General features: G+C 42.9%; 1 protein-coding gene across 8 annotated transcripts in view; it reads right to left on the bottom strand.

Moving 5' to 3' along the window:
* paplna (papilin a, proteoglycan-like sulfated glycoprotein) overlaps positions 1 to 15,722 on the bottom strand; it is a 610,770-nt gene that overhangs the window by 550,647 nt on the left and 44,401 nt on the right. For 6 of the 8 annotated variants that reach the window (XM_059951694.1, XM_059951720.1, XM_059951737.1 and 3 more), the window contains exon 2: positions 6,731 to 6,846. The exons of 1 other annotated variant lie outside the window; for it this stretch is intronic. In XM_059951694.1, coding sequence (XP_059807677.1) covers positions 6,731 to 6,846 — 116 coding nt within the window. Of the gene's footprint in view, positions 1 to 5,905; positions 5,971 to 6,730; positions 6,847 to 15,722 lie in introns of those variants that run through there. One more of the 8 variants, XM_059951729.1, reaches the window with a different exon arrangement.

Genomic DNA, 15,722 nt, shown 5'->3' with positions numbered 1-15,722 from the left:
CGTACCTCTTTTGACTGTGAGAGGAAACCAGAATGCCCAGAGGAAACCCCAGTAGTCACGTTAGGAAACATTCAACTCCTTACAGACAGCGGTGGGTCTGAATCTGGGTCACTGCTGTTAAGCCAACCACTACGTAACTTTGCAACCCCTAGGGTCTGTGCAACCTACCAAACTACCAACCCACATATGATGTGAGAGGAAACCGGAGGAGATCCAGGTAGTCACAGGGAGCTCACCCACCACCAGCTCTTGGGTCCTTGGAGACTCCATCTTCCTCTCATCTCTCACCAGCTCCCTTCTCCTCAGACTACCAACCTCCTTCCCACCCCCACTGATCCCCGATCTCATCTATGCCAGGTCTCCACCAGTCCCTCTGACCTTCCCCTCTCTGAGACAAAACGTCCTGTCCTCCGTAAGAGCCTCAGCTTTGTCAACCATTTTCTCCAACCTTCTTACTATCAGGCAGTGTCTTGTGATGGTATAAGAGAGGTAAAGAATGAACAATTACACCTTTGTTTGGACCATCATGAGCCGGAGGGTCTGTAAGGTGCTGTTCTGTTCTATGTTTTAATCATCAGAGTGCCCTGAGCAAATTACAACCACACCCATTCCCAGTCCAGGCACTTGACTCAATTTAGGTTTGAACAAACACGCTCACATTTCAATTTTGCTGATGAATCACTAACCATCAAAGATTAAATTGTGTCATTAGTCACAGTCCATAAATGCTTCCAAAACTTGCAGCAATCATTTCTCCTGCAGCCACAAACACAATGAAAACACATGTGGGATCATTTGATACAACAGATGGGAGTTGATGCACCTGGAGCACTGTGTGCACTCTGCTCACCGAGAACTGCAAATCACTAAACCAGAAAGGGAGCAAAAAACATTCCCCACAATCCTCCCAGGACAGCAAGACTTGAGTTATATGGAGAGAGGCTGGAAGTGTTTTCCCTGGGGCAAATGAGGCCAAGGGGTTTATAAAATCATGAGGTGAATGATCAGTCAGAGGAGAGCAAATCCAGAGGGCATGGGTTATGGTGAAAGGGAAATTTAAAGGGGACCTGAGGGGCAAGTTTTTCACACAGATGGTGGTGGGTTTATGGAACAAGCTGCCAGTGGAAGTGGCAGAGTTCGTGTTTAGAGACATTTGGACAGGCAAGTGGATATGAAAGGTTTAGAGGGATATGGACCAAACATAAGGAATCGGGACTGGTTTATATGGGCATCTTGGTCAGGACAGACAAGTTGGACCAAAAGATTAGTTCTGGTACTGCATGTCTCTCTGACCATTTCCCATCCCACAAGGTCCTGTTGTCCACTCCACCTTACCTCAGGAACTGTTTACGGATCTACTTACTACCTTCAAATCAAGTTGTAGGTTCCAACTCCACCCCAATAACTTTAACCAATCTTGGGCATAGCCAAGGAAGAGTTAAGCAGGGGAAGGACTGTGGAGACAGTGAAGCTATACTGGGAGAGGGTTCAAGGACAGCTATTTCCCATTCAACCATTCGTTTCTTGAACCAAGCAATACAATCCTAATCACTAAGGTTTGGCACACCTGTAACCACTTTGAACACTTCCCATAAAAACAAACTTGCTTTGTTCTGAATGTGCTCTTTTTTGAAAAAATGTATAATTTATGATTTTCTTGTTTATCAGATGCTATATACCAGAGATCCTGCTACAAGTAAGTTTTTCACTGCACTTGTGTACATGACAATAAACTCTTCTTTGACTTTGATTCTTGTACCAGCATTCACATTGAGGGAATGGGACATATTGGAAATCTCTGTCCAAAACCCCAGGCAGTGGGTGAAAGGTGCCTCTATACAGACTGGTAGCAGGATAATATTCTGGAACTACCTGCTGCACTACCACCACCCAATGCAAGCACAAAACCATAAGACACAGGCGTAGAATTAGGCCATTCATCCCATTGAGTCTTCTCCACTATTTCATCATGGCTGATTTATTATCCCTCTCAACCCCATTCTCTTACCTTCTCCCTGTAAAATTTGACACCCTGACTAATCAAGAACATATCAATCTCCACTTTAAATATATCAAATAACTTGGCTGCCACAGCCATTTGTGTTTCACTACCATCTGGCTAAAGAAATTCCCCCTCATCTCTGTTCTAAATGGACATCCCTCTTTTGTTGAGCCCACTGGTTCTAACTCCCCCACCAAAGGAAACATCCTCTCCACATCCACTCTATCTACGCATTGTTGGCCAGAAAGAATGACAGTCTACAAATCAGTGAATTCAAATGAATCAAGGGCAGTGGAAGCAGACAGTCTAACTGGCTTTGTTCTTGCTGCATGCTTGGGGTTGGAGGCTGCCATTTTGTGAAGACATTCTATTCTCCATTTTGTGAGTTTGACATGCTGGGCTTGATCAATGTTTTAAAGAAGACACAAGATTTCTCTGTACCTCACTAATCATCGTTATAAAAGTCACACAAAATGCTGGTGGACCACAGCAGGCCAGGCAGCATCTATAGGGAGAAGGCCCAAAATGTCGACAGTGCTTCTCCCTATAGATGCTGCCTGGCCTGCTGTGTTCCACCAGCATTTTGTGTGTGTTGTTTGAATTTCCAGCATCTGCAGATTTCCTCGTGTTTGATCGTTATAAAAGTATTTCTTTACAACAGCATTGTCTGAGTATTATTTATCCATCGTAGCCTCTGTCACCCTCTCCTTCTTTTATCTAACATGACAGTCTTCTCCAAGGAATCCTGGCTTTTCATGATGTGTCCAAAATATTTGAGCTTTGGTCTCATTATCAAGCCTCCTCATGAGCAGTCTGGCTGTATTTCTCCAAGTATTGACTTGTTGGATCTTCTCGCTGTCCAACAAACTCTTAACACTTTACTCCAGCATCCAAATTCAAAGGCGTCGATTCTTTTGTTTTCAGCCTTACTAATAGTCCAGGTCTAACAGCCATACATTACAACTGGAAATACCATAGACTCAACTATATGGATCTTCGTAAACAACGTTATGTCTACACTCTTCAGTATTTTATCTAAATTTGCCATTGCTGCCCTCCCCAGAAGTAAGCGCCGTTTAATTTTGTGGCTACAGTTACTATCTATAGAAATCTTTGAACTGAAGAAGACAAAATCCGTCACTGCTTTCACTTCCTTTACCACGGAGTTAATAAGGCTGGTCGACATAATCTTGGTTTTCTTAATAAGAGCAACAAACTAGCTTTTGCACTTTCTTCTTTCCCTTTGATTAGAAACTTCCTCAGATCCTCCTCATTTTCAGCCATTAGAGTACAATTATCTGCATATCTGAGGTTGTTAATATTTCATCTGGCAATTCTGATTCCAACCTTTGAGTCCTCTAGACCAGTATTCCTCATGATGTGTTCAGCTTATAGATTAAATAAGTAGGGTGACAGCATCCAGCTTTGTACTCCTTTCCCAATCTTGAACCAGTTTATTGTTCTGTGTTCAGTTCTAACTGTTGCTTCTTGATCTTCATACAAGTTTCTCATAAGGCAGATCAGATGTATAGGTATCACAATTTCTTTAAGAATTTGCCATTGTTTATTGTGGTTCACACTGTTGAAGGCTTTAGAGTAGTCAATAAAACATAGATAAATACTTTTCTGGAATTCCCACAATTTCTCTATTATCTGGCGTAGGTTAGCAATTTGATCTCTGGTGCCTCTAACTCTTCTAAAACCAGATTGTACATCTAGCAGTTCTCATTCCATATATTGCTGAAGTCTCGCTTGCATGACCTTTAGCATTACCTTGCTAGCATGCGAAATTAGTGAAATTGTTCAGTAATTTGAATATTCCTTTACATTTCCCTTCTTGGGAATTGGGATATGAACTGATCTTTTCCAGTCTAAAGGCCATTGTTGGGTTTTCCACATCTGATGGCAAATTGCATGCAACATTTTTATAGCACCACCTTTTAAAGTTTTAAACAATTCAACTGGAATCCTGTCACATCTTACAGCCTTATTATTGGCAATGTTTTCTAACGCCCATGTGACTTCACTGTCCAGAATGTCCGGCTCTAGATCGATGAGGGAGTCATTGCAGGTGTCTTTGCTGTTGGAATCTTTCCTGTACAATTCTTATATATATTCCTGCCATCTCTCTTTTATGTATTCTGTTTCTGTAAGGTCCTTCCCTTCTTTGTCTTTTACTATACTCATTTTTGCATGAAACGTTCCCTTGATTTCTCTAATCTTGCTGCTTGTTGCAATATTCAGAACTGAAACAGCAGAGCATCAGAAAAACCAATGTACCAGCAAAGCTTGATGTTGATAGCATCCATCAATAATATGATGCAGAGGTGAAGAACAGATTCAATGGATTAAACCTGGTAGAGAGAAAGCCAGAAGAATTATGGATAGAAGTAAGGAGCATCATAGAAGAGGTGGCAACAAAAAATATTGCAAACTAAAAGAGCGGGAAAGCAAAATGGCTTTCTGTGGAGGCTCTACAACTGGCTGAGCAGCTAAGAGAAGTGAAGGCCAATGGAGACTGGAACAAATACCTCTATCTAAATGCAAAGTTCAAGAAGATAAGGACACTTACTTAAAGGTGTTACAAATGTGACGCAACTCTGAGGGACCAAAGGGTACAAAGTCGCCCCCCTCCTTTTTGAGAATCGCAAGATCACTATTAATTCGGGTCTGGGACCCAGGAAATGAGAGAGAGAGAGAGAGAGAGACGCAGAATACACAGGGTTTGGAATGTGCCCTGCCCTCAGCAAAACGGGACCACTGATAACGGCCATTGTCTCTTGGAGACGGAACTGTGTATTGAGTACTGTACTATTCATTGAAGACCAGAGTGGGCTGGTTGAGGGATTGCATCATCCCAACCTGATTGACATCTGAGACCCCGTGAGTAAGGATAAAAGAGGGTCTGGGGAACAACCCCTTTAGATGCACCAGGAGAAATGCTAGAGACCCCGTGACAGCATTTAATAGCGACAGCCAGTAAGGGCTCATGTGTGTCCTCCCTTGCCAGGGTGGCGGGCTCATCACGGAAGGGTTTAGCTAAAGGAGAGGCCACAAGTGAACGGCCACACCAACGGGACTCCTGACGGATCGAAATCATAAAAGGAAAGCCGGCAAGTTTTTCTCCCAAAACTCTCTCTCTCTCCAACCATTGCAAACCCAGCGGTCCCCAAAGGCTGCAGCCTGCATGAACTGAGTGAACTTTGTATTTCCATCGGACAATACATTATCCCCTAGACAACGATAGAGCTTATTTCTTATTGATTATTATTATAACTGCATTTTTAGATTTAGTAGTGATGATGTATATTATCTGTATATTTGCATTGATATTATTTTTGTGTATTTTTACTAATAAATACTGTTAAAAATCGTATCATCAGACTTCAACGGACCTCTCTATCTTTGCTGGTAAGTGACCCAGTTACAGGGTTCATAACAAAGGAGTGATGCAAAGAAGCTAAAGAAGCCAACAGAATTGGAAAAACAAGAGATCTATTCAAGAAGATTAGAGAAATCAAAGGAACATTTCATGCAAAATAAAACATACTGACTTTGGCCTTTTTTATCATCTGCCTCCAAGAACCCTGAGAGCTCATCTTAATAATAGGCTCCAACAGTGTCCAAACACTAGAGCTCTGGAACTATTGCAAAATCTAGGTACAGGGAAGGACAGTAAAAAATGGATCCAGGTTGTCTGGGAATCTCCACGGACAGGAATTCCCTGACTCCAACCCCAGCGCTCTTCAGATAAAGTTTTTAACAGTGCAGTGAGCTGCTGAGAATATCTGCTAGTAAGGAACTTCCTTTTCTGTTTATTGGAAGACCAGCGTGTAAATATTTTATAATGTTGTGCACTTTCAACTCCATCACCACTGAGCCCATTCTGGGCCATTTCCTTACCCCATGCTTCTGAACTGTCCAACACCATAACACAGTCAGGGCCTTGCTCTCCTATTTGTTGTCACCTGTATTGAATCAGAACATTAAACAGAGGGTTTGCCCTGAAGAGAATGGATTGGGTTACTGCAGGTTTATTAATATGTAATAGATTCATAACCTTATGAGAGAGGGCTCCCGGAGAGAGAGCAGAAGCAGGCAAGAGAGATCTTTTCAAATGCAAAGATGTTAGGTCTCATTTAGAAATAACATGAAGTGGAGCCAGAGGTGATATTTGGAATTAGGAAGAACTCTACTTTCCATATTTCTCCCAGAGCAAGCTCCCATCTACGTTTGTACATCTGCCATGCACCAAGTGACTGATGCCAAGCAATGCACAGTCTGCTGGTTGTGTCAGTGGGTTGAGGAGGGGAAGGGAAGAGAGGGGAGGAAGTAACTGTTGATGTTTTGGCATCAGGACTAAGAGTGGCCAGGATAAAGAAGAGACAAGGAATGGTGATGAAGAAGTCCGAGGTGATTGATGGATTGAGAAAGGGTGAAGGATGAGGGGTAGGAGAGGAGAGGGGTGGAGTGGGAAGACATGATAGATGGAGGCAGACATAGAAGAGGAAGAAGGTGGAGTGAGGAAGGAGCAGGTGGAGCCAGCTGACGGGGAAGGGGGTGACAGTCTAGGTGATAGATATTGACATGACTATCTGCTAGAATAGCCCTCAAATGCCCTCCATCAAGCACCCCACCTTCTCACAGCCTGCAGTTGTGCCACCTCACGCAATCAGGCACAGTGCAGTGCGGTTTCACACGGAACCGGGCTCCCAGCTCTCTACTCACCGGTTCAAGTAACAGCGACGCTCTCGGAAGGTAACACCAATTCCACATGTCCGGCTGCAATCTCCCCACTCTCCCCACGGGCCCCAGTAATCTGCCTGGCGGTTCTTCCTTACAGGCTGGGTGCAAACCAACAGGACACAATGAGAACTTGTACATCATCAGCCTGCAACAGAATATATCCACAAACTGGACTTGGTTAAGAGAGGGACAGGAATGGGTGGTGAATATCACAGAGTTTCAATATTTTTGAAAAGAGAGAGGGAGGTAAAAAGTGGGAGTGGGAAGCTGCAAATCAGGGACAAATCACGGCTGTGCTCACAGGGAATAATAATGGAGAGCTTGGCCACTGAGTCTATATGGGTAAAACTCAAAAATAGGAAGGGTGCAATCACTGATGAGATTGTACAACAGACATGCCCCCCCAATAGCCATGGGGACATTGAGGAACAGATATGCAGGCGGATTAAGGAAAGGTATAAAAGTAATAGGGTTGTTTTCATGAGGGACTTCAACTTCCGTAATATAAACTGGCACCTTCTTAGTGCAAGTAGCTTAGATGAATTTGTTAGGTGCATCCAGGTTTCTTAAACCAACATGGACACAGTCTATTGAGAGGATGGGGTTTACTGATCCTGGTAATGAGCCTGGCCCGGTGACCGACCTTTTGGTGGGTGAGCAGTTGTGGAACAGTGGCCATAAGATGGCTATAGATAAGGAGAAGTGTGGGCCTTGTGGGAGAGATTCAAATTGGAGCAGGGCAGATTATGAGGGCATTAGGGAGGAACTAGGGAGAGTTAATTAGGAACAGTTGTTTTTAGGCAAGTCCACATCTGACGTGTGGAGGGTGCTTAAAGACGAACTGTACAGAGAACAAGGCAAGTATGTTCCAGTCAGAAGGAAGGACAAGGATGGCAAGGTGGATGTCCAGGGAGGTAATGAATGTAGTTCAGAAGAAAAAGGGGAAGTATGTAAATCTTGGGAAGCTAGGATTATAAAGAAGCCAGGAAAGAACTGAAGAAGGGAATTATGTGAGTCAGGAGTGCCCATGAAAAGTCCTTGGCAAGTAGGATTAAGGTGAATCCCAACGTATTCCATACATACATCAAGAGCAAGAGGATAACTGAGGAGAGGGTGGGACCACTAAAAGATAAAGGAAAACATTTGCTTGGATGTGGAGAATACAGGTGAGGTTCTAAATGAGTAATTTGACATCAGTATTTACCATGAATCAGGAAGAAAGAGAGATCCATGCCAAACACATTGAAGTGAAGGATGAGGTAGTGTTGGGTCTCTTCAAAAGCATTAAGGTGGATAAGACCCTGGGGCCTGATGCAATATACCCTAGGTTATTGAGAGGTGCAAAGATGATATTGCTGGGAACCAGGGAAAATCCTAGAAACTATAGACCGGAGAGTCCCACATCAGTGGCAGGGAAGGTACTGGAGGGAATTCTGAGGGATAGGATTTATGAGTGTTTGGAAACCATGGCATCATTAGGGACAGTCAGCATGGCCAAGTGCGCAGGGCAGTCATGTCTTACTAAGTTGATTGAGTTTTTTTTGACAGGTGATGAGGGTGATTGTTGAAGGTAGAGCTGTGTATTCTGGTGTAACAGCAGCACCATATGAGCCCATAACTGAATAACTTCGTGGTATTGTTACCTGCAGCACGACTGGTTCCCTTGTTAAGATGTTGCAAATGCAATCATCAGTGAACATCCCCACTACTGATCATGTGGTGGAACAGAACCACTGATGAAGATCACACACACACACACACGCACATGCACACACATTACTCCAATATTATTGAAATATTAAATACACAACACGCTTCCCAGCTTAGCTATAAAATCTAACTCGATAAAGAAGACATCTCTATTCTTAGATTCTTAGAGATGGTACATATAATTATCTGGATAGACAGGGTCTGATTAGGAACAGTCAACATGGATCTGTGCTTGGAAGGTCACGTTTGACAAATCTTACTGAATTTTTTGAAGAGGTTACCAGGAAAGTTGACGAGGGTAAAGCAGTGAATGTTGTCTATATGGACTTCAGTAAGGTCTTTGACAAGATTCCACACAGAAGGTTGGTTAGGAAGGTTCAATCGTTAGGTATTAATATTGAAGTAGTAAAATGGATTCAACAGTGGCTGGATGGGAGATGCCAGAGAGTAGTGGTGGATAACTGTTTGTCAGGTTGGAAGCCGGTGACTAGTGGTGTGCCTCAGGGATCTGTACTGGGTCCAATGTTGTTTTTCATATACATTAATGATCTGGATAATGGGGTGGTAAATTGGATTAGTAAGTATGCAGATGATACTAAGGTAGGTGGCGTTGTGGATAATGAAATAGGTTTTCAAAGCTTGCAGAGAGATTTACGCAAGAGTGAAGAGTGGGCTGAAAGATGGCAGATGGAGTTAATGCTAAGTGTGAGGTGCTACATTTTGGTAGGAATAATCAGAACAGGACATACATGGTAAATGGTAGGGCATTGAAGAATGCAGTAGAACAGAGTGATCTAGGAATAATGGTGCATAGTTCCCTGAAGGTGGAATCTCATGTGGATAGGGTGGTGAAGAAAGCTTTTGGTATGCTGGCCTTTATATATCAGTATTGAGTATAAGAGTTGGGATGTAATGTTAAAATTGTACAAGGCTTTGGTAAGGCCAAATTTGGAGTATTGTGTAAAATAGAGGTATTTAAAATTATGAGGGGGATAGAGTTGACGTGGATAGGCTTTTTCCATTGAGAGTAGGGGAGATTCAAACAAGAGGACATGAGTTGAGAGTTAGGGGCAAGAGTTTAGGGATAAAATGAGGGGAAATTTCTTTACTCAGAGAGTGGTAGCTGTGTGGAACGAGCTTCCAGTAGAAGTGGTAGAGGCAAGTTCAGTATTGTCATTTAAAGTAGAATTGGATAGGTATATGGACAGGAAAGGAATGAAGGGTTATGGGCTGAGTGCAGGTTGGTGGGACTAGATAACAGTCAGCATGCTGCAATTGTTATATGTTTATATCTCAGCTATTTACACAGTATTTTATAGAATGAAACTTATATAAACAGACATCCACAGCATAGTAAATTTTTTAATTGTTCCATTCAGGTCTAAAGATTTAATCACTGAGGAGAATTTATCCTTTTTCTTCTTCTTCTTCTAGTTTGTGCATCTATATCTTGGGAAGGTGCATTTAGTTCACTGGAGTATTCTCATGAATCCTTCTATTTTTCCCTTTATGATCTGATCTCTCCTCTTGGTTTCCTCATCCACATCATCTGATGAACCCTTTGTTTTCCTGTCTTCATTGACTCCTTCCATTCATCCAGCTGGGCTTTGGTCTTTGCATCTACTTTGACAAGCAGCTTTTTGCCTCCCACTTGAAGTTCATGCAATAACCTTACTACACACAGAGTAGACTCTGCTTCCTTTTACTCACAAAAGATGAATAGTTGTAACGTTCCTGCAGCTCCTTGAACTCTCTTCCAGCTTAAAACCAAGCCACATTTCCCAAGTAACTGCCTGATTAACACATCAGAGGCTCTCACGGATAAGTTACCTACAAAAATTGTAGTCTGATTACTGCTTTCATCACTTTTACAGGTCTTCTGAGCAGCATGGTCCTTTTTGGACCAATATGCTTTAGAAACCAAAGACACAATGGTTGGCACCAACACCTATTTGTCCTCTGTTGGGCAATGATTCATGGTGTTCAGCATGGAAACAGTTGCGGCTTCATCCAGTATACTTCTTAATTCACTTTCAGTTGGCCTCATTGCCAGCGTTAAAACATGGACAATAATATGGAGGTATCAATGGAAGTGTACCAGTTCACAGAAATGGAAGGAGTTTGGATGGAAAAACTTGATAAGATATTTTATTACACCCTCTCAGAAATCCCATTATGATAGTAACCTCCCTGTTTGCTGGAGAAATTGTGGAAGTCAAAATGCAAATCATTATCATATTTTTTGGGACTGCCCTGTTATCAAAGAGGGGGATACACAATGCCCTACAAGACATCTTTAAATGTGAAATACTCTTTGAGAGTAAGACCATATATTTTGGATATATACCTCAAGAATGGTTGAAAAGAGATAAATATTTAATGAATATACTATCGGTGGCTGGTAAAAAGACTCTTACTAGGAAATGGTTATCACAGGAGAACCCAACTTTAAATGCATGGATGGAAATTATAATGGACATTTACAAAATGGAGAAGATAACAGCATCTGTTAATCATAAGCTGGAACAATTTACTTCATACTGGGAAAAATGGTTTAGCTACATAATGCCTCATAGGCCAGATTTTATTCTCACAAATCAATGAGTATGTTGTAAAAAAAATCACTCCCTACTTGTACATAGTTTTTTCCCTTTTGCTTCTTTTTTCTCTCCATTCATTTCTCTAAGTGTATACCTCAGATGAATATGATGTGGATTTGTGACAAATATGATTATATGATATATATGTACAATGTCTGAATACATCTTATGGAAATGTTTGTTTGCTGATGAACTTCAATAAAAAAATAAATTACAAAAAAAAAGAAAAACGTTTGACTAACTGACAGTAATAATACCGGATGTACCTGTTTCGACTTCAAATCCAACTTAAAGACGGACTCAGGAATGGCACTCATTCATAACCCGGGGACAGCCTGTTCTTTTAAGTCATTTCTAGATTACTTATACCTAATACAATGTAAAAGCTATGTAAATAGTTGTTATACTGTATTGTTTAGGGAATAATGACAAGAAAAAAAAGTTTGTACATGCTCAAACAACGAGTGCTGGAGAGAGAACTTCCAGGTTTTCCCGATCCTCAGTTGGTTGAATCCGTGGATGAGGGCCGACTGTACAGTCAAGGTGTAGTAAAAATACTCCTGTATCGGTGTGGTGAACTACATATACCTGTCTGGACACGCCCCCTGTTGACTGCTCCTGTGGCTCCTCCCACAGACTCAGGCGATCAAGGCCTGAGTCCGGCCTCCCCGAACCCGACCACGGCTGCGGCCCGTCAAAAGCCCGTGCTGTGTTATTTCTGTGGAGTCAGAAAACATCCCTCATTATGCAGACAAGGCCCGCCCCCTGGTCAGGTCTACCACTTTTCCCCTCTCTGCTGAGGCCTGCGCGGCGTTCAGCTGCATTAAAGGGGACATTGCCAAAGCTACGATGCATGCGGTGGATGAGACCATTCCCTTCCAAGTAGAGAGAGACACCTCCGATTTCGCTCTGGCTGCTACCCTCAATCAGGAAGGCAGGCAAGTAGCATTCTTTTCTCGTACCCTTCAAGGCTCTGAAATTCGGCCCTCCGCGGTGGAGAGAGAAGCCCAGGCCATAGTGGAGGCTATTAGGCACTGGAGGCACTATCTCGCTGCAAAAGGTTCACCTTGCTGACCGACCAGCGCTCGGTTACGTTCATGTTCAGCAACCAACAGCGGGGCAAAATCAAAAATGATAAGATTTTGCGGTGGAGAATAGAATGATATTCTGTACCGGCCTGGCAGACTCAATGAGCCCCCTGATGCCCTATCCCAGGGAATGTGTGCTAGCACACAGCTCGACCAGCTGTACGCCCTTCATGCACAACTTTGCCATCCAGGGGTCACCCGATTTTACCATTTCGTGAAAGCCCGGAACCTGCCGTACTCCCTGGAGGATATCAGGACGATGACCAGGGACTGCCAAATCTGTGCTGAGTGCAAACCGCACTTCTACCGTCCTGACACGGCGCAACTTGTCAAGGCCACCCGCCCTTTTGAGCGACTGAGTGTTGACTTTAAGGGCCCCCTTCCCTCCACCGACTGCAATGTCTATTTTCTCAATATTATCAACGAGTACTCGCGGTTCCCCTTTGCCATTCCCTGCCCCGACACCACTACCACGTCCATCATAAAAGCTCTGCGCCACCTCTTCACTCTGTTCGGATATCCCTGCTATATCCACAGTGATAGGGGGTCCTCCTTTATGAGTGACGAGCTGCGCCGGTACCTGCTGGCTAGCGGCATTGCTACTAGTAGGACCACGAGTTATAATCCCCGGGGTAATGGACAGGTGGAGAGGGAGAATGCCACAGTGTGGAAGGCCACACTTTTAGCCCTTAAGTCAAAAGGGTTGCCGGTCTCTCGATAGCAGGAGGTCCTCCCTGAGGCACTCCACTCTATCTGCTCTCTGTTATGTACGTCCACCAACGCCACCCCTCACGAACACCTATTCTCTTTTCCCAGGAAGTCTGCCACTGGGACCACCCTACCAGTTTGGCTGACGTCCCCGGGGCCAGTGCTGCTCCAGAAACATGTGAGGAGTACTAAATACACCCCGCTGGTCGAGAGGGTTCACCTTCTACATGCGAACCCCCAGTATGCCTACGTGGTCTTACCTGATGGGCGGGAGGACACGGTCTCCATCTGCGACCTGGCGCCCGCAGGTGAAGCAGACCATTACCCTGAACACTCTCCGGTAACTACGAACCCTGTACCCGAGGTGACACCGCGCACACCAGGCCCTACACAGACTCCTCACGACACTCCTATACCGGGCGTTTCATACGCATATTTACCAGGCGCCTCGCACATGCGTGAGGGACTACTGGTGCCTAGTGGGCTGGAACCAGCACAACCTCCGTCTCCTGTGCAATCACCACCACCGGCATCTGTGCAATCACAGCCGGTGCTACGTAGATCACAGCGACAGATTCGACCACCTGATAGACTTAACCTGTAAGAAACTTCGCCACATGGGGACTCTTTTAAAACAAGGGGGGGTGAATGTGGTGAACTACATATACCTGTCTGGACACGCCCCCTGCTGACTGCTCCTGTGGCTCCTCCCACAGGCCCCTGTATAAAGGCGATCAAGGCCTGAGCCCGGCCTCTCAGTCTCCAGGATGTAGTATGGTGGTCACTCACTGCTTGTTCCTTCTTCCAGTCAATAAAAGCCGATATCTCGCCTTACGTCTCAGAGTGAGTTATTGATGGTGCATCAATCTGGAAGGTGCAACTGCGACTGGGAGCTTGGAGTGGAGGAAGAACGGCGGTTGGCTAAACAAATAGAATGTGAATGGACGGAGGATAGCAGGAGGAAGTGACGATTTGGGAAATGACTTAGAGATGGAAGCTGATGGAAAGGAGTGGAAAATGAAAGAAAAGAAAGAGGTATGAGATGTCAAACTCTAAGGAGTCAGGAGTCAGGGGATGACCAAAGCAAAACAATGAAAAGAAGATGAGATTAAAGCAATTATAAAACTGAGCGAAGGTATTTTGATGATTGGAACCCAATTCATTTGACAAAGTTAATCAACAAACTTATAGGCGAGGTCAAAAGAGCAAAGATTTTATGAAATTGGATTAGTGATTTGTCTGGATAGTGCTCAGCAAGGCAAAGTGATAAGATTAAATAAAATAGATGGCAAAAAAGTACAATGTTCAATACCCAACAACAGAAAGTGGACTAGAGGAGTTATTTCAGGGATACCAACAAAAGTTACTATAGATAAGATTAAACAGAACATAAAAGGAACAAAAATTATTGAGGCCAAACATTTGAAAGTTACAAGAAATGTAAAAAAGTGTGATAGTTTATCGGTCATGATTAATTTTGATGAAGAAAGATTGCTGACTAAAGTTTATTTAGGGCATATGTGTTATGAGGTCAGAATACATATACCACTGCCTTTACGATGCTTTAAATGTCAGAAATTCAGGCATATTGCGGCGGTCTGCAGTGGGAAACAAAGATGTGGGAGATGTGCTGGAGAACATGAATACAGGAAATGTGAAGCAGGAACTAAATTGAAATGCTGCAATTGTGGCAGGGAACACAGTGCAGCTTATCAAGGGTGCATTAATAGCAAGAAGGCAGCTGAGATACAATATGTTAAAGTAACTCAAGGGATTAGCTACGCAGAGGCAGTGAAAGGAATCGCTGAAAAGGAAAAGGCTATCAAACGAACAAATATAGGGAATAATAAACCAGTGAACTATGAGGGCTGTAATATGATAAATAAGGATACACTAATAATGAGTAGAAAGGATTTTGTACTGTTTATGGTAGATGTAATTAACTGTTCAGCACAGACAGACAAGAGAACTGAGGAAGTTAAAATTATAGTCAGGTCTGCAGAAAATATTTCCCAAAACACAGAATCTGCAATAGATCTAACATTTGTAAGTAGAGAATTAGCAGGGATCAGTATTTGGAACGTATTAAAACAAACTACAGTAGGAAGTGATCGCTATCCCATACTCACAAGGATTCAGATTAAGCTTAAGATAGAATAAAATAAAGGACCTAGAGTGTCAAGGTGGAAACTAAATAAGGCAGATTGGGAGATATTCCCAATTTTAGATTTTAGATTTTAGATTTTAGATGAAAATATATTGGATATAGGAGAAATGAATGATAAATTGGTCACAGCAATTATAAATTCTGCAGAAGAAACAATTCCGAAAAGTAAAGGTAGAAGAGAGAGGAAAAGTGTTCCATGGTGGAATTGTGAATGTAGAAGTATAAAAGTAAGAAATAACGCATTTAAAGTGTTAAAAAGACAACATTCCGTAGAAACATCAATACAATATAAAAGAAACAGCAAAGGAAGGCTTAAGCAAAATTCAGGAACGACGGACAAAAGAGCAACATCAGAAGTAGTTCTAAATCTAGATACACCTATTAGCATAACAGAAACAGAAACAGCCATTATGAATGCACGGCCAACTTCTCCTGGGAAGAACCAAGTACAGAGTATAATGCTGAAGCAATTATCTAGAAGTGCACTTCTAGTTCTACAGAGACTGTTTAATAATATATGGGAAATAGGTAAAATACCATCTGCATGGAAACATTCTGTTATTGTTCCAAAATTAAAACCTGGTAAAGATTCATCAAACCCAACAAACTATAGACCAATTGCATTAACTTCACACCTAGGCTCAAACAAATAAAAAAATGGTCCTGGTGGTATTCTTCGACACAGAAAAGGCATATGATAT

This window comes from Hypanus sabinus, chromosome 2 (genome assembly GCF_030144855.1).
Source record: "Hypanus sabinus isolate sHypSab1 chromosome 2, sHypSab1.hap1, whole genome shotgun sequence".
Lineage (NCBI taxonomy): Eukaryota > Metazoa > Chordata > Chondrichthyes > Myliobatiformes > Dasyatidae > Hypanus > Hypanus sabinus.
This window is presented reverse-complemented; position numbering and strand designations above follow the sequence as displayed.